At 47.7% G+C, this 20,232-nt stretch overlaps 1 protein-coding gene across 3 annotated transcripts in view; it reads right to left on the bottom strand.

The window, feature by feature from the left end:
* LOC144936231 (protocadherin-9-like) overlaps positions 1-18,661 on the bottom strand; it is a 62,340-nt gene extending 43,679 nt beyond the window's left edge. For all 3 annotated transcript variants that reach the window (XM_078863236.1, XM_078863238.1, XM_078863237.1), the window contains exons 1-2: positions 18,252-18,661; positions 13,159-16,774 (exon numbers count right to left, since the gene is read on the bottom strand). In XM_078863236.1, coding sequence (XP_078719362.1) covers positions 13,159-16,665 — 3,507 coding nt within the window. In that variant the 5' untranslated portion in view covers positions 16,666-16,774; positions 18,252-18,661. The remainder of the gene's footprint in view (positions 1-13,158; positions 16,775-18,251) is intronic.
* Positions 18,662-20,232: the final 1,571 nt, after the last annotated feature.

The following is a 20,232-nucleotide window of genomic DNA, read 5'->3' as shown; positions in this document are numbered from 1 at the left end:
TGGGAGGTGCGGGAAAAGGACAACTACACACAAAAAGCAGTTTTAAAGAAATACATTTTAAATCTAGGTTTAAAAGTGCATAGCTCCAGTATCTGCCTACTATCGGAAGGAAGAGCATTCCAGACGGCCACAGAAGTGCATCTGAAAGCGCCCGAAGTGGTAACTGTCTTCGTTCGATGTTGCTGCTGTTGCTGCGAGGATGAACGGAGTTTGCGTGATGGTTTGTGCTCCTTGACGAAATCAACGAGGTATTGAGGTTCATTTGTTGCAATCAGTTATGCCGGCACCAAGCAATGTGGCCACCCTCCTCACCCCTTGGTTAAGTATGATATCGTGTTGTTCCTGCCACTGTTGCTGCTTTAGTAGCAGGAATTTTTGCGAGTGTATTTGGCTGCTGGGTCTTTGACCCTCGCACATGTTGTGACAAGCGTCTCAGGGAATCTGTACCAGCTGACAGAGCGTCTATGTTACTACCTGTGTCTGTATGGACAACGTGTGGCTTTTAAACAGCAAAGACGTAATCGTTTCTATTAACACCAACATATTGATGTCAAGGCTTTATATAGCCCTCACTGAATAGCACTCTGTGGATCCCCTCCTTAAGGGTAGCCAGACGAGGATTCCCGAATTCCAATGCTGCTTAGCACTAAACGCTAACGAAAAAAAAAACCTTATCAGTATGCGCAGCTGTTAATCCACGGGAACATTAATTTTAATTTATAATATTTTGTTTGACACCAAAAGGAGTTGCATTACAAAGAAAACTGAATGTTCATTGCAACTGTCAGCCAATGTATTTAATAAAAGTGTAAAGCTGTTATATCCAATGCTTATGCAGAGTGTATGTTGTATAAAACTTGGCATTTATATTGTAGACTCATGTGAAAATGGAGCACTGTAATTATCAGGCCTAATAGGGGGTATAATTTAAAGGCAAAAATATTTAAACTTGCTGCTACTCTAATGCAACGTTAACGCAAAGCTGCTTTGGAAGCCGAATGGGCAAACTGTGACATGTCAGCCACTTGCAAGTTACTGTGTCGCAATACAGGCAAATCTTCTATTAAACAGAAACATGATCAGACTGATACTACCGACAGAGCACAATAGATGCATTGGCAGTGAAACAGGGCAGAAAGTGTGTTTCTTGCAGATTGGCTATATGCTTTGTCATAAGGCAGCCAATGCTTAAAGGGCCCATTCACAAAATCTGTTTTCCATCATGCGATGCTATCTGCCATAGCCCTGGGCTAGAGGCTGTTTCATATCATGGCTTTAAAATGTTATTTATTTATTAACCTCTCTTTTCACATTTCTTCTCCCCAGTGCCACACCAATTAGTTCACATCTATTAAAAACTTTTAAATCTTGGAGGTTGCATTGTAGCTATAAACAATGCCTGCACTGTACGGCACATTTATCTTTTCTCTCCACGAGGAAAATATTGAACGTCTTTTTCAGAGCTGTGCCCATACATTTAATTTCTATGGAGAAGGGCCATGTGCTCAAAACGTCACCCATTCTCTATTTTTCTCTTTTAAAGCCACATTATTATTATTGATGACAGATATTTTGAGTGTCTTTACTTATTTGTGCTATTGCACCGCTGACAACAGAACAGCATTGGCACATCACTTGTGTTGCATGCTGGCGGTTTCACGAGGGCCACGGGAAGAAACGACCACGTCCCTGTGGCCGGGCTCACAATGCTGCATTCGAAATTATGCATCCCCCCCCTCTCTAGAAATTCCCCACAGGGTTGGCACGTACGTGATGGAATCAAAGGGTACATTTGTCGCCTGAAACTTATTTCTGAAAACCACAATTAAAGCTCAGGGACAATGTGTGGCGTCCTCTTTGCTAATTGTAATTTTCAGGGGTGCCGCAGTGGCGAGATGTTAACTACCTCGCTTGGTATACAGGAGGTCGTGGACTTGATCCCGACTCTGATGCCCGCATATTGTCGAGTTTGCATGTCTCTCTCCGCGTGGTTGGGTTGATTTTTCCCCAGATCCTCCGGATTTCCCCTCCACATGTTTCGAAACATGCGTTTAGAGTATTTGGCTGCTATAAATGTCCACATGGTAAGCCACTTCATTGTGCTATAATTTGTGGCCAGGTCCTTTCTGAAGAACAGCTATATAGATCAGTGAGGCTTATCTGGTAAAATACAAATAAATAGTAATCAGTAATGAGGCTGGTTATGTGTTAAAAGCAATTTCAAATCATATCAAAGTGAATTGCAACCACATCTTTGAGTGTTTTACAAATAATGTGTTGTCTTCATCCACTTTATTTATATCAAGCAAACCAGATAAAATGTATAATACTAAATTATTATTATGCAGTTTTCCACGTAAACATTTCTTTTAATCTGAGACAAAAGTTGGTAAAATGTTGTTAGAAATATTGAATAGAGTGAAATACTTGGTTGCTTCTGAAGTAGTTTTGTGCTACGTATTCATATATTTCACTTACACCTTTAATTGAAAAAGTAAAATTTGCAATTGGTAGCCGGCTGTTTCAACCGAGCAATATTCCCATTATTGTGAGATGAGAGCCAATTTATACCCGACAAAATTCTTCACTCAGTTTGATTTATTTCCTTCAATTTTTTTTCTACTCCTCCAATTTAAAACGTAACATTAGGGGATTTAAATCTGTAAAATGCAAAACAGAAAACACAGAATGCATTTGGCATGCAATTCTTATTTCCAGAGACAGAGCAATGCCACTCACCAGCTAACATCTGCGCCATTTTCACATTTCAACCGGCAGGAAATTAAAACCCATGCTTAATGCTTTCTCTCAAAAGCATTTAGTGATTTCCCGTTGTTATGTACAACATTTTTCAGCAAGCAGCGGAATTTTGTAAAGGAAAAAAAGTGTAAGTAAAAGAAGCTGTCTGTGTAAACCTCTTTTCTCCCTCTGGCCATTAAATGGACCATTTGCCATGCACAACCTCTCCTGCAAGGCTCTCACTTCTCAAGGAGAAGAATGCCACAAAGGAAAGGCAAACAACAAACATGTCATTTTCGCACGGTTGTTCGCACACAACTAGAGGCTTTTTGCAGTTCTCCTTTTAACTAAATCTAGCAAGCATACAGTAGTCCAACATAAGTCTTGCCTTTAGATACTTTCTTTGTACAGACACGTGCACAAAAAACCTCCCCCCCATTTCATGACCTTTATAGCATACGTTTTATTAGATTGATAAGTAATAAAATAAACAGTTTTTACCATTTAACTACCAGTCAACGTTTTTTCCACTCTATAGACTTGAGAATTGAAAGAACATTTTGAAAGAATATATTGTAGAATGGCAATTAAATAGTGAAAAATTGAGGGAATATATTTGACAGAATACTGTCACAATAATCTTTTATATCTGAAACTTTAAAAAATATGCCGTCTTGGCTGGAAGAAAACGAAAAAAACTGAGAATGGAAATTATTTCCAAAAGATACAAAGTGGGATTGTTCTCTTTTTGGTCCAACTCGTGGGAGCTACTGCGATGGCCTCAGGCTAAACATTTGCATCTGTTTTCCTGAAGGAACCATTGTGTGTGCAATCGCGGCTCGCTGGATATGAGCACAGATTTTTTACTGGCCAATTATGTAATTAAAGGGGGTGTGGGAAAAGGCCAGACCATCAGCGAAATAGCAGACTGGAAATTAATATATAATTTTATCCGTAACTTTTTATGCGTGTTGCAATTACCCACGTACTTTAAATGCAATTAAGTGGTCATGCAGCTTGGAATAATGTATCAGAATACATTGCCATGACATGCCTTCATGCAATCAGTTCCATCTAGCTTGTCATGTCAGGTTAGATGGATAATTATTGCTTTCGACTAGTATGCTTGGTTTCTGTTGTTAAAGCAAGAGAAATCAAGTGGAAATGGGCAGGCCACGTCGTGAGAATGACCGACGAGAAACGGGTGAAATTATCAGGCAGAGGAAGACATGGGTGAGCAGTGGCGCCGTTTTTTTTCAGCGGTTCATGGTTGGAACCCAGCGGTCACCCTGGTTAATACTGCGGGCGTATGACTATTAATACATACCGTCTGATTTACAGCGGACGTTAATGATCCCATGGCGTGATTTGGATAAGAGTAGACCATGTGTTCTGGCGTCATGGTCCAAATTTGCCTAATTTTAAATATGTCTGCAAGTCACGTAATTGCGTAAACCTTAAAAGCAACATCGCCCCCTAATGGGAGACTATACTGGTCTGTGAAACGCTCTTAAAATCGCACCAATATCAAATGTTCCAACGGTACGATTTGGTGACATCAAATTATTTGGAGGGCATTTCTGGACAGGGGCATCTACGGGAAGGAAGGAATGGAGGAGAATGTTAGAGGTCCTTGCCGAGCAGTGGAAACTCGAACACCAACAGCAGAACGCAACGTCAGGTGTGGTGTCTACATGACTACAACACCAGGAAGGGTGGCAAAATGATAACATTTGAACAGGCATCTATGGAGCTATATGATAAAACGTTAATTGTGTAAAAGCAATGGATCGTGATTGGTTAATCAGATTGCATTTATTATTCAAAAGTAAAAGCCTAAGAACAAAAAAACTTCTTAAAATGTTGTACTTTTTATATTTTCCAACTTTTAGTTGTTAGTGGTGCTTAGTATCTGCAACATGACAAAAAAACTGGAATGATATATTGAAAAAATACATATTAAGCAGGCTAATAAACTACTTGTCAGAATCTGCAGTCGTTTCATATATTTTTTTCCGTTGTGTGGTTGTGATAATAAAACTCCAAGCAGCACGTATTTACAAACGTTATTTAATAATTTACTGAAATGGAGCTGGGTGACTCCGTAATGTATTCCGAATGCACGCCATGCCATTTCGTGTTGCTTGGTAATTGTTCTCGGGAGTCCCCATTAAGTGTTAAATATCACTCGGGCTATTGTGTGTGTGTGGGCTTGTCATAATGGTTTGTGAGATTTTTGATTAATGTGTTTGCGAAGAGCACCGTGCCGGAAGAAAAATGCCCTTGCTCGCTCGCTCGTCACAGAAAAAAAAAAACTTTGCACGCACGACGGGACCCGTGCAATTGCGTGCACAGCATGACTTTCCCCACCTCGCATTTTTTTGCCATATTTTTTTTTCAGGGCTGTCATGCCATGAAAGTTCAAACAAATTGCACAAAAATGAAAAGCACCCCCCCCGACTGCAACTCAGGAATTTGTAAATAACATTTCTGCATTAGCACATTTTACATCCTGGCCTACGAAGGGTCACGTTCATTTCCTCAAGCAATCTAAACAGAACTGACACATTAATACAAGTGTTTTATGGGTTAGAAATTAAAGTTATATTGGTGCGCTGCTTTGGGCTGTCGCCTCGGTTTGCTTTGAAGTTTGTGTATTATTAAAACAAATCTTTCTTGTTTATTGGAGAACACTCAGGAAAAAAGAGGGGGTTAATGTTTTCTTGCTGTGACCATTTGATCAGTGTTTATCTTGACTACAATGAACATCCACTTACTCAATTCTGGCTTGCTTTCCCCCCTCTCTATATTCCCCCCATCTTGCATATCCTCTCTTAATTCTTTTTCAACCCAAAACATTACAGCACCAAACAAACACATGGATTATCTGGTGGTCCTGAGGTACAAATAGCCAAAAACCCTGGAGGGCTTCTTCATTGCGCTTACAGAGTGAATATACCCAAAGCAGTGCTGCCCACACTTTTAAAGGTGACCTATCCGCAGGCTGTAGCCCGTCTTCCCCACACAGACCACACCATATGGTAACCGTTTTATGTTTCTAGCCAATCACACGCGTGTTTGTTTTGAGTGCAACTGCATGATACGCATGTTAGGAGTGTTTCACAAACACTTGGCGATTCACAAATTGATGAGCGGAGTTTTGATTGGCATAGGTACAGTCGGACATATTTAACAATTCTTCAATTAAAATATCCCCCCCCCCTTAAAATAATTCAAAGGCTGCTACAGCTAACTCTGCTCATAATTAAACTGCCATTGTTTGGTAACTTATTTAGTATTGTGCACTATATGTGCATCATACATCAAAGTCAATCACAGTATAGCAGTGAAATGTGTCATCCAAAATCATAATTTTGTTGTCTTGCCTGCATTGTGATTCTGATAACCACCACTTTATCTGACACCGTATCACTACGTGTTCCTGGCAAGGAAATTGCAGGGACACAAGCGGAGGACACTGGGTTTTATGGCCGTTAAAAGCAGGTGAATAAAACGGGAATTACTCCTGGACAACACTGAGAAAAGGAAAAAAAATACCAGCTGAGGAAACATTTGATATGCCAGTCCAACTAGCTTTTTGGCTATTTTCTTTCTCCCGTTAAAAAAATAGTTTTCACTTGTATAAACATTCCAGTAGAAAGTGAAACAGAACTGGGATTGTGAGATGGAAATAAAATAAGAGAGAGCTTTGTGTCTAATCAGTGTATATGAAGTGCTTAAACCACAGGAATGTCCAGCAGAGAAATGCTTAACATGTGCAGCCGAAGCAGCCAAGCTGTCCGCTAAGAAATACTGTAATGGGCTAAAGCAAATGGGGGAAAAATGTAACTGTTACCAATTACAATAAAAAAAATTACACGTTGCCGTGGTGTCACGGCTATTGCACTGGACTTGCAATACAGTGGTCACCGGTTCAATCGCCCAGCGTGGCAGTTGAAACGAACGTTTCTTAATTCCCTCCCGCTCCCTCGATCCACCCGGCGGTATAAATGGGCACAGCACAGTTAGTCGATCGGCAACTTCGCGTGTGGTGGGGTAAAATGTGAGTAACTACCACCTTTCACAAGATGTGTGGCCAGCCGTGGAAGAGTAGGCTAAAGTATTTCTAGATTTGAAGCTTTCGTGACTGCAATGATTCATACTCTTAGTTCTTTCGGTAAAGTCACGTAGGTAAAAAAATAAATTAAAATTAATAAAAAATAAAAACAATATTTTTTAAAATTAATAAAAAATAAAAACAATATTTTTATTTTTTATACATTTTAATTAAATTTTTTACCTACGTGACTTTACCGAAAGAACTAAGAGTAGGCTAAAGTACCCTCTCGCGGGGCTCTCTAAAGCTCCGTCTAGTGGTGGCCCTTCTGCCAGCAGTAACATCAGCCAGCAATTGCAGGGCTGCATCTTTGCAATGTCTTTGCCTGATTGCATTGACAATAAGGTTCAATTAAATGTATTTCTGATGGCAAAGGGACCCAAAAAACTGGGACTAAAGTGTATTTATGATACAATACATACGCGCATATGTAACTACAAATAAAGTTTCCTGTTAATAAAACATTAAGTATGTCTGTTACATAAATACCAGAGCGTTAAATCCTCGCGACTGTATAACAATACAAAATATATGCCAAATGTCGGTATGGTTTAATACCATACATTAATTAATAACACTTCTTTCGCGGACCAAGCATGATTTGGCCAGTCAATAAAGTGAGAGCATAGTTTCCAATTTCTCGTATAAACTTGACTCAATGGCAAGGGGAATTACTTGCCCAGTGTCTCTGCAATCCAGGCATATGTCGAATTTTTTTTTCAAGTTTATTTATTCACCCCCACCACCACCAATCCAGCCGGCCAAGCCAACCTCCTGCCTATGAACGATGCTGCACAGGAGTATTGATTTAGCGCAGGATGGATTGCACGCAACAACGCTTGCGCCGTAGGAAGGCAGGACTTTACTACTGAGGCCAACACCCACACGATGGAGGAGGAGGAGGAGGGGAAAAAAAACAAGAAAAGATATTTGTTCGTTAAAAAAAATTGTTAAGCACCGTCGTGGAATTAGTTTTTTTGTTTCTTACCCAATAAAGACGACGATGCATCAATAAGTGAGCGAGCGCTCGGGCCGCCTGGCGGACAGCAACAATGGATGGCAAACGCCACGCCCATAAACATTGACTTTCAAGAAGCAGTGAAGATGCTAGCAAGTACTTTCCTACCGCGGGTGTGTGTGTGTATCGGTGTGTGTAGATGTAATCAGTGCGGGCGAAGGGGCGGCGGTGCGGCTATCGCACTGCGCTACTGCCAACACAAGTGGCGATTATTTGAACCGTTCCTGGGCCATTCCTTAGGTTGATTCCGCCCTAAATAGGTCCCTCGTGCTGGGTGCAAACATCAGCGCTGAGGACACCAGGGCAGCCGGGTGTGGTGCTGAATGCATCACCCCGTCTTGTGCATTATTTTTTGGCCTTCATAAGTGCACGCTAAAAGCACTCTCCCCAGGGGTGAAGGTAAAGCCTTTAGGGGCCGTCCATAAATGACGTCACGCAATTTTGGACGATTTTTGACCCCCCCCCTCGTCACACGGCGTCACAAAAAGTCAGACCCCCCCTTAAATATGACGTCACAAAGCTCTGCCCCACCCCCCAAATATAAAACATGCTTCAAATCGCTTTAAACTATTGTCATTGTAGTGCGTATTTAATGTGGCGCTGCACTCTGATATTGTAGGAGACATTTATTAAAAAGTCTATTTGATTGAGTAGAACGTGTTGTCTATATTTATTTAAAGTTGCGCATTTTAATGTGACGTCACATTTCTCAAACTCCCCCCCTCGTCACACATCGTCACAAATGTCTTACCCCCCCCCCCCCAGGTGCGTTACGTCATTTATGGACGGCCCCTTAGGAGGATATATGTATTGGTGCTCAGTGTCGTGGTTAGTACACCGAAATATTATCTCAACGTCTCAGGTTCAGTTCCTAGCTATGCACAACGCCAATTTAAATTCATGTGTGAACCAGACCTGAGCCAACTTAAATCTCCGTAGACTAAAGTACTTGGAACAGTGTGTCAAGTTGAGGATTGCGGAGACAACATGGCTGGGTTTGGTGCTGACCACACGACTACATCGGCCTAAATAGGTGTTGGCAAATTGCCCTCTTCTATGAAGCTAAATGGGCATCATTGTCTATGTGTGTGAGCGTGATATCATTCTGGTGCACTGGCAGACAATTTAACCTCAAGCCTGGCGGGCTTTAATTTTCTTCTTGGCAAGTCAACCGAGCCATGCTTTAAAGTGGCAACCCTTTTTAAATTACATCTATACCCTCATCTGCCTTTCGTTACACATGCGGCTGAGGTGGTTTCCAATATAATCCCATAAAGCTCACCAGCGAAGAAAACCCCAACTGCTCCATATGCATTTTAACACAAAATTTTGTGGATGTTACACTGAACCTAATCATGAACTTTTACTCCTCCCAAACCTCTTGTACACTTGCAACAAACATTGTGCCACAATGCTCCACATCAGGGTAATAAAACAAGCTTATGAGTTTTGTTTTGCAAGTATCGTTTACAACAAAAAAAACAGACAAAACAGAAATGTAGAGAGAGATAGTTTCATGAGGCAGACACAGCAAACTCCCCTGCGCTCCCCATGCGGTTAATGGACAGCCGTCCTCAACATCCCTGGCGAGAGCGGTGACGCATCTCTTGCGCAAATTGCGGACGGATCACAGGAAGCGAGTGCATGGGATCTAATTAGAGGCCGCTGATTCGAGCCAAAATTATGAATACATTTTAACCCTTTGTGGTAGGCCAGGGGGCCCTTTGAAAGGCCCCCACCTACCCCTCGCGCGAGCCCCAAAAACCGAGTCTCCGCCCGGCACCCCGCATTTATGTTGATTGCGTCCATGAATGAAATATGCTGCCCTTGTACGCGGCACGCACTTACAACCGCACAAGTACACGCCTGAACAGTCAGAAATCCTGCGAGGCAGTCAGTCAAATAATGCACGGTTACTCCGGTGTTGTTCTGTGCCCATCCCCGGCGGACGTTTTCTGCATGATTTGGCCTCAAATCACAGCTCTGCTGCCGAGGGGTTAATGGGGGAGCAGTATGCAACTGTGAAGGCTGAACAGAGCACCGTGTAACTGCCGTCTATTAGCCGCAGTTTTACTCTTGAAATGTAGGAGATGCGCGCTCCAAATGATGTTTGCTGTCAACCACTCCCTTCTAATGGCAAGCCCGATTTAATAAATATGCAATAAATATGCTACAAACTGCCGTCCATTAGCCGCAGTTTTGCTCTTGAAATGTAGGAGATGCGCGCGCTAAATTATGTTTACTGTCAGCCACTCCCTTCGAATAGAAGCCCGGTTTAATAAACACACGATAAATATACTATACATAAACAATGAAACCGTCTTTTATGTACACAGCATTATTTTAAATGAGCATTATTGTACGTTTTTTTGTTATAGAAGTGGGAATTGTGTTTACATTTAGATGATCAACAGTTTTATGATGACGTATAATTCATGTATTCTTCCTGACAATGGCGGCACAACATTTTTTAGAGGCTTGTGAATGTTATACTTATCGTACACATAGTGTCTTCACAGCCTATTTACAGTTTCTCTCTCTTCATATAAAAAAACATAGAATATGGATAGACTGCCCTGTATTGTGTTATCCTCGGTAATGATCACAATATGTTGTTGTTGTTTGCCAATCCACCATGTCAGTCAGTACTGGTTGCTGTAGGGGAAGGTGGGGGGTGGGTAGAACCAGTGTCCAATGTCACTCGCCACCGACGACAGCCAACACCGAGAATCAATTACTCTTTGGTTCTTTCGATAAAGTCACGTATAAAGAGAAAATAATAAATTAAATTAAACACTAGCATACGACGTTTCGATTGCAACACAAGCAATCATCATCAGCATTCTCAGGAAGAACGTAATCAACCAGGTAGGGTGTTGACTGTTATGTCATCCGACTCTCTGTTGTATTACATTACATTTCTAAGTATACTAGATTTGTGTTTCTATTTCATTTATACCTGATGATGATTGCTTGTGTTGCAATCGAAACGTCGTATGCTAGTATTTAATTTAATTTATTATTTTCTCTTTATACGTGACTTTTACCGAAAGAACCAAAGAGTAATTCATGCAGTCACGAAAGCTCCAAATTAACCGAGAATCAAACCCAGGTCGTTGGGTTTATCGTGCAGTGCGCTTAGCACTTTGGCACTGCTTCCATCCATTTTTACATCAAACGTCTGAACGTCACACGGAGTGCTGCATTGCCAGGTGCCCTCTCGTAATGCCCTTCATCCTCATCTTAACACCGATTAAATTCATTATCTCTGCATTGCCTTATATAAATTATCCGTGAATTCTCTGCAGGGAAAAAAAAAAACGGGCACCAGCAGTTAGTACTTTGAGCAATTCAACTATTCCAATGAGACTGCTCCTCTACAAAGGCAATGTAGTCCTTTACAACACACAGTGACCATCTCGTGTATGCTAATATGTGCAGGGAAATCAGAATGTGAGGAGAGCATGGCTAAATTACGCTGTGGATTGTGCATGAAAGGTGAAGGTGCAGCCCTGCAATATCTTGTTCACGCCACTGCTAGCGGAAGGATCTCCCTTAGAAGGGAGGTCAAGAGACAGCTCGAGAGAAAGCGCTCTCTCCTAGAGCGTATTTGGCCTATTGTTCCAACATTTTCCAGATGTCTTCGAGGAGGTGGAGGTATCCTCCAATTAACCACCACCACACATGACATGCCAATCAACTAACTGCGGTGTCGCCATTCATTCTGCTGGAGATTTTGTATATGACAGTAACATGCTCTACGTGTTATCACGACGATGTATAGGAACTGGGAGCAGGACAACGCAAAGATTGTTTGTGGGTACGTCGTGATGATCTCGATTATTTCACCAATTCAGCCCCCACCCCACCCACTCACTTCCCCCCCCCCCCACCACCAATTCCCAATCCTCCAGGGGTCAGGCTATTTGGCTTGCGTCACAGCCGGGTGGTGTGACCTCACGCCGCCTCCGACCACCACATGCCGAGCGCTGCTCTCTCCATCCACTTCGCGCACGCCCTTCCTGCGGTGCTGCCGCACATTGCCAGGAGCCCTCTCGTAATGCCCTTCCTCCTCACTTCAACACTGATGACATTAATTATCTCTGCATTGCCTTACATTAACCCCCGCCCCTCACCCCCCCCCCCCCCCCCCAAATTATTTGCAGGGAAACAAAAAATGTAGACAGCATTGAATTTTTTTTTTTGTAATTTCAAGATTTTCTCTCTCTCACCTAAATCCTAATTTAATTATTCTATTCCTCTTTGTTCCACCGTCTCTGTTCGTCGTGTCTTTGTTCGGCTGCGATAGCAATTTGAGAAGGTGGAAGCTTGTTGGATGGGGAAACGAAAAAAAAATCTTCTCATCAGGCAAAGTAACAGCTCCATAATCTATTGTTCCCACCATCCATCACGCCATTCAAGCTCCCCTTTGTGCTGCAAATGGATCAAATGCCTTTCAGTCATCTTGACTAGTTCCTTTCACCCGTAGCCGTGTAAGACTCCTTCTTGAAAAAGTGTGTTGGTGTAACATAAAGAAGAGGGTCAGCATGCATGTGTCCAACACTGTTTTGGAACTGATAAGGTGCACAGCGGTACGACTGACATTTGCAAAATTGGGTGTGATGTCTTGAATGAATTATACTCAGTGTCAATCCCATTCAAAGCAACCGTTATAAGCTTGCCAAAGTATCACTTAACACCTGCTGCACCGTGAATCAGATCCCAGAGGGAATTACTCTGCCTACCTCAATAAGAATGCCACGATGGTCATTTAATTGTAATTCGACTTGACAGCTCTTATTAAGGTTAAATCCAGCAACATATTGCGTAATTTTTTTTTCATGGTCAAAACACAAACTGCCATTAACACGTTGCACGTCGTACCATCTGCATTATTTACCACGTGGTAATAATGTACTGCGCCTGCAGTTATTCGCGTGAAATTGTGAGGTCACCGTTCTCAGTTGAGCGGCCATTTCTGTCACCACTTTTGGCGAGCGATGTTCAGCTTTTGAGGCCTCCATGACCGTGGGATGTGTAACAAAATTAAATCGGCACATTAATCTGAACCGGCTCCTTTACAAGTCTACATACTTATTGCCTTGCCTCTGCTTTATTATCCCTCACTGGCTCATTAATAACGGCAAAGCGGTCGATGGTACAGCAGCCCTGGGTCATGAGCCGACGATCCGTAACCCTTTCTATTTTCGCCGCTCGCGCGTGAGATGCGGTGGGCGCGGGGGTGCGTGCGCACACGTGGCATTGTAATAACGCTTTTAAATACCTGTCTGTTGTAGCGCTGACCCCCGCCTTTGTTGTTGCCACCTCCGCCACCGCCGCAGCCGCCACCGCCGCCACCGCCACCGCCGCCACCGCCGCTGCTGTTGTTCCCACCGCTCTGCGAGCTGCACTCCGTCTCCGAGTGGCTGTAGTGCTCCGAGCTGATGGACGAGCGTTTGGACGACATGCAGTCGTTTCCCCCGTTGCCTCCGCCGGCGCAGGCCCCGTTCCCAGCGCCGCCGACGCCACCGACGCCGCTTCCGCCGCTGCCCACGAACGTGTTGGCCACTGGGAGCTCCTGGATGACGCCGTACTTTTTCCCCGCGGTGGGAGTCTGCTGCGTGGCCTGGGGGAGGCTAACGGGCGTGACGGGCGAGGTCGAGCGGTAGTGCCGCGCCAGGTCGGGGCTCTCGGACCCACCGCCGCCTCCGCCGTTGCTCCCTCCTCCTCCCCCTCCTCCTCCTCCACTGCCGCCGCCACCAACGGTGCCGCTGCTCGAGCCGGGCTTGAAGGTCGTGGCCACCCCGTCGCCACCGCCTCCTCCGCCACCGAGCCCGTAGATGGGGCTGGGGGCATCGGACTCGTGCCCCCAACTCATGGCCTCGTTAATCGTCTGATACGTTGGGTCTTCAGAATTTTTGCTCGCTTCGATTGCTATGCTGAACGGAGCGCCGTTCGCGTGCTTCTTTTTTTTCCTGTTGTCCGACTTCTTGTTATTTTTGCCGCCGTTGCTGTGCTTTTTCTCCTGCGTCGGGGAGAGCCACTCTTGCCCACCGTGCTTGGCCCTCACGATGCCCCCACCCCCGCCCTTGCGCCGGTTGCAATAGCAGCGGTGCACCAGGACACCCAGCAACACTATGAGGGCAACTCCCAGGACCCCGGCCAACACGGCTGCCAAAAGCAGCACCTTATTGTCCTCTTGCTCCCGCCTGCCAAAGCCAGCGACGTCCGTGTCCAGAGGTGTCTGCAGGCTGCCGGCAATCAGCCACTCTATGTACGTGGCATTCTCCAGCGTCTCGTTGACAAACACGTGCACCAAGGCCACGGCGTGATGTTGCACCGCGATCCCGATGTCACTCACGCGCACCACCAGCCGGTGCAGGCCGTGGTGCGTCTCCGTCAGGGGCTCCATCAGCGTGATGTTTCCTATCACGGGGTCGATGTGGAACAAATTGTGCGGGTTCCCGCCGACGATGTGGTACCGCAGCTCCGCGTTGATCTCGGCGTCGTTGTCGACGGCAGAAACCTCGGTCACGATCGTGCCGGGCAGCGTGCGCGGCACGACGAACTTGTAGGTGGTGTTGGAAGGCGGCATGAGCACGATGGGCGAGTTGTCGTTGATGTCCATGACGTGAATGACCACCTTCACCGTGGAGGATCTCACGGGCTCCCCTCCGTCTGTCGCCTGCACCTCCAGCACGTAGTAGTGCCTCTGCTCCCTGTCGAAGCCCACGTTTGAGCGGATCATGCCGGATTCCGGGTCGATGCTGAAGAGCTGCCGATTGTCCGTGCCGAGGATGGAGAGGCGGACGCGTCCGTTCTCCCCTTCGTCCGAGTCGGCCACCGTCACCATGCCAACGGTGCTGTGCTTGGGCACATTCTCGTTCACGTAGAAGTCAAACTCGGCCAGGCTGAATCGAGGCCTGTTGTCGTTCACGTCGAGGACATTCACGATGACGGTCGCATTGCCCTCCAACACTGGTATGCCCTGGTCCTTAGCCAGGATGGTGAAAGAGTAATTCGCCTTTTTTTCCCTGTCCAGCTGCTCGGTCAGAGAAATGATGCCCGTTTCTGCGTCCATGTGAAACATCGTGGGTGCATCTGGTCCCAAAAAGTAAACCATCTCTGCATTTTTGTCCATGTCTCTGTCAGTGGCGCTGACAGTGATCAGGTGTTTTCCAATCACGTTGTTTTCAGGGACGGATACCTTGTATGTTGGCTCTGTAAACACCGGGGCATTATCATTGCTGTCAAGCAATTTGATTGTGACCGACATTGTCCGAGAGAGGCTCGTCGCTCCTGCGTCGGCTGCCTTTATCTGCACCACGTACTCGTTCTTTGTCTCGTAATCCAGAGTCTCCCGTGTCTCCAGAAGGTACTGGTTTGGGTAGGTTAACTTTTTGAGCTGAAATGGAACTTCCGGATTGTAGATGTAGCACGTCACTGCACCATTGGCACCGATGTCTGGGTCTGAAACCGTGATAAGCGCCACAGGGAGATTGACGTGCGACGCCTCTGAGATGTAGATCACACCGTTGACGGGTGCGACGATGTCCCTTATCTCGATGGTGGGCGAGTTGTCGTTCACATCGGTCACGGTCACCGTCACGGTGGCTGTCGCTGGCACGGGCTCGGGCCCTTTGTCGGTGGCCAGAATGATGATGCGGTAAACGGGGCTCTCTTCGCGATTGAGGAGCCCGTTGACCGTCACCAGTCCGCTGTTCTGGTCGAGGCGGAAGAGGCGCTTTCCGCCCTGGCCCGACCCGGCTCCGCCTGTGCTAGTGCCGAGGCGGTACACCACCTCGGCGTTCGAGCCCGCGTCGCGGTCGGAGGCGTGCAGCTGCACCACGTGGGTCCCCACCGGCGAGTTCTCGGGGATCTCCACGTTCACCTCCGCCTGGTCGAACACGGGGCTGTTGTCGTTGGTGTCGGTGACGTTGATGCGCAGCACGGCGGAACCCGAGTGGGGTGGCGAGCCCCCGTCCACGGCGCGCAGATTCATCTCGTACAGCTGCCGCTCCTCGCGGTCCAGGCTCTTGCGCACCACCAGGTAAGGCACTTTCTCGCCATCGGCCGTCTCGGTGACGCTCAGCTCGAAGGTGCTGACCGTCGCCGGGTCGCTGGGCAGCAGCTCGTAGCGGCGCACGCCGTTCGCCTCGCTGTCGGGGTCGTTGGCCGGCTGTATCGGGAAACGCTTCCCCGCCGGCGCGTTCTCCGGCACGGACACCGTGAGCACGGGCGCCGCGAAGGCCGGCGCGTTGTCGTTGATGTCCTCCACGTTGATGCGCACCTCGATGAGCTTGAAGAAGGGCCCGGGCAGCACGGGCAAGACGCCCACCTGCACGTCCACGTGGCACTCGTCGCCCGGGTCCTGACCCCCGCACAGGGCCTCCCTGTCCATCTTGCGCCCCGCGGCGAAGAGCTCCCCCGTGCGCGGGTTAACCCGCACCAGCGGGGGCGCCGCGTCCTCGGCTTTGGACAACATCACCTTGTAGGTCAGCTCGAGGTTGTAGTCCGCCAGCCGGAGGTCGACGCTCGGGTTGCCTATGAAGGCGCCCTCACGTAGCTCCTCGGCGACTCGGTAGCTCACTTTGAACTCCTCGGCGCTCGACAGCCTGGAGAGCAGCAGCAGCAGTAGCAGCGGCACCAGCAGCAGCGGCGGCGGCGGCAGCCAGCCGGGGCGTGCAGCCCACGCCCCGTACCCGCTGGCCATGACCGGCTGCTGGTCGCCGCTTTCAGTTCCGGCCCAGCGGGGGAGGCTCGTCGACTTTCCGAACCTCAGCTGGAGCATCCACGGCACTTCAGGGTGTGTGTGCGTGGGCGGGGGGGGGCCCTTCCCAGACCCCCCAACCGGGCGAAGAGTAGCGCTCCTCCTTGCCTTGGCTGTCTGCTCACGCGCGCTGCACACCGAGCAAGAGACGGTGTGGACATTCATCCAGTGCGCTCAGGCTCATCTGAGCGCGCGCACACAACACACGGACGCCGCGCCTCCGGGAACACGGGGCGAGTCAAAAAGCACCGTTCGCCCTGCGTCACTATAAATCCGCCAAACTCTCGCCGTCAGTTATTGCAGATGGCACGTGGCCGTTTTTTTGTGGACTAACGCAAGCAAAGCCATATGCACGCACACTGTATGCGTTATATTTTAATTGCCATGCGCCGTGCGTCGTACGGACGTCGCGTGCGTTAGAGGCAGCGGCACGGAGATCATCATCATCATCGCGGGTGCTGCGCGTTCGCTGGGTGGAAATAAATGTCTGCGATTTTACCAATTATGCTCGTGCCCGCTGCGCTACACGTGCCTTTCGAATGAGACGTAAATGATAAGGAATCGCCAGACGAGAAAATCAAGATCAGGCTAAGGTGTGTGCGTGTGGGTTTTTTTGTTTTCTCTTATTTTAAGGTAGGAAGGAAATGCATCGCTGAGTTGAGAGGCGCAATTTAACAGAGCTATCGACCCGAGCGATGCTCATGACGTTAGTGATGATGATGATGATTGTGATGATAATTGTAACGCGAACCGTGCACTCCATCCAACACGGCGAGACAATCTCAGGAATGTAAAGGTAGCGATTAAAAACACTCACGCGCGCCGACAAAAAGAGAGGAGAACCCACATCAGCGAAGCGGCAACGAACGCCCCCCGTTCCCCCCATCGTGTAAGTATACACCATCAATAACGCCCCCCGTAATTTCGCTTTGGTCGCACAGAATTTATCATCGACGCCGCTCTCCTCCGCGCTCGCGAATCGCGAACTTGCCGTTTATTTTTAATATAAATTCGCCGGCTCACGCAACACGCATTCGTTCGTAAGTCCCTTTACGCGATGTTTTTTTCCCACCCCCTCCCCCCCTCAACTTTTTTCGTGATGTTATTCGACAGGGCCGTTTCTTCGCGACGACGAACATCAGCGCATTTCTCGTCGTGGAGCCAGACGTTAATGGGGGTGGCTTGTGAATGAAGGAGCGGCGAGTTGAGGGAGCGGCGAAAACACCGCGCAAGCGATGTGCGCACAGACGCGTGGGGAGGAATCTGTACCCCGACCGCGGGGTGCGGTGCGAGATGATGATGGTGATGATGATGGTGATGATGTTTATTATAGTAAAGCGTTAAACGGAGACGGTAGCCGATACAGTATTTCACCGATGGCATGTGTTGCACACATGTGTTACACATGTGTTGCACACATGTGTAACACATGTGTGTAACACATGTGTTACACACATGTGTTACACACATGTGTGTAACACATGCCACGGCGCCGTGAACTATGGTAACAGACGATGACGACGATGAGAATGAAGATAACGCACGAGTGTTCACGCGGTTCGGCCAGAACGCGCGCGCCTTTGCGCATGAACGCGGGATCGTCTCACCTGGTAGCAGCAGCGCCGGCGTGTGCTCCCCTCCCGTTCGCGCAAATGTCCTCACTTGTGGTGGAGATGGGCGCCACGAGTGGACGAGACGATCGCTCCGAACGCGCGGCACATTATCTCTCCAGGGCGCGCGCGGGACGCGCTGCCTCTCCTCCCTCCCTCCCTCCTCCTCTTGCCGTATGGGTTCTCTCCCTATCCCCGGGCCTGTGCGCCGAGCAGGCGCCGGGGCTGTGTGGCTTCTTTCCCCCCCCTTCCTCTCTCTCTCTCTCACGCTTTTTCTGTATCCCAGACGCCGGGGCCACTGCTTAATTAAGCCCGAACGCACTTCTCCGCACACTGAGTCGGGCTCGTGTGCGCGGGGGGTGGCGCTGGGCGTGCGGTGCGGAGGAGGAGGAGAGTGAGAAGGAGGAGGGAGGCGAAAGGGGGTGGATGCTCGGGTGTGGTGGGAGGTGTGCGGAGTTGGAGGGATGAGAGGGCGGCGGTTCGCAGGAGGGGGGGGGGTGACGGGAGCTGCGTGCAGCGCGCGGGCTCTCGGGGGTGGGGTTTGCGTGCCGGGGCGAGGCATCTCGCCGGTGACTTCAGCACGTAGTGGAGCAATTGGAGGAAAGCGGCGACTACGTAATGCATTCGGCTGTCGGCCGGCATCAGTGCGCATTAACGGAGCCTGCGACGCTACTGGCCGATGGGCCCTTGGCTTGGCTCGAAGGAGCCCGTCAGGATGAGGCGCGGTGCGATTGATAAATCTGGGAGGAGGAGGAGGAAGAGGCGGCGACGGGACGGGTCCTGGTGCCACTTGGAAAGACGAGAGTCCGGGGAGTCGAAATTCCCCGCTGGGAAAAGCAAATAGCGCCGTGTTTGCTTTGCCATCGGCTCAACGCGGCTGGAGAGGAATTGATCGGCGCTTTTAAAAAACCAGAGGCCAGCTTTCAAAACATTAACTACGGCTAGAATGTGGATTTGATAATTCTCCAGACGCGTTTTCTTTGAGCTGCTTTTAAAAAAAAAATCCCAGACTGTGTGGCATTCTCTTGCGCGCATAGTCTGAAAAGAGGCGTGCTCAGTAATTTATAAGAAGAAATTGGCGTGCTGGCAAAAGCTGCATGTATGTGTTTTGTTTGGTAAAATTCCAATTCCCGCCGGAGTAGTAAGTACACATTCTAAATCTTCTCCTGGAGGCCGAGTTCATTTTCATTGCGAAAATGTCCCTTGGCTTCCAACTCTAGGTCTAACCTTATTTTGTTTTTTCTGTATTTATTGAATTATTTATCGAACATTTCCCCACGCGAGAAGTTTTGATCATCCTACTTCCAAACTTTTGAAATGCTTCGCCAGCCTTGCACGAGACAACTTCATAAATATTAAATGCATTGATTTGGTGTCCGCTGTCGAGTCCAAACCATTAATGTTCAATAACGGGAAATACTATTAATCATGTTTAAAAAAAAAAACATACACACAAACAACATAGTTCCGTATCGATGGATGCGTGCGTACTTCGATACATATTCAACTTGAGTTTTGTTTGTTTGTGGATACAGGTCTCATTCGTATTAAGATTACCCTGGGTGTAAATGTAGCTTGCAACGGGGTGAAATGACACATCTGGACTCTGGCTCGCTATCGAAATGAAACGGCGATGCAGTCCGCTCGATCCGACTATCGGCGTTACGATTTCCCACGCACGCGCGCGCGCGCGCGTGTGAGACACGTGGAAGATGCGACTTGGAAGAGATTGGGATTGGCAACGTCGGGAAATATATATACTGTAACTCCTCGGTGTCAGTAAAGCGCAGCCAAAGCTTTCTATATGTACGCTTTAGTGCGATTATTTAATCACGCCAATGCGTGTGCGTGTGTATAATCTGATCGATATAGCTCAAACTGCGCATTCTAATTGTTTTAAAACGTATTTAAAACGGTTGATACCTTCATAGCCAAAACATGTACCAGTAACAAACGCGTGGAATGTAATTCCTTTAAC

The sequence above is a fragment of the Lampetra fluviatilis genome, chromosome 15 (assembly GCF_964198595.1).
Source record: "Lampetra fluviatilis chromosome 15, kcLamFluv1.1, whole genome shotgun sequence".
In the NCBI taxonomy this organism is placed as follows: Eukaryota; Metazoa; Chordata; class Hyperoartia; order Petromyzontiformes; family Petromyzontidae; genus Lampetra; species Lampetra fluviatilis.
This window is presented reverse-complemented; position numbering and strand designations above follow the sequence as displayed.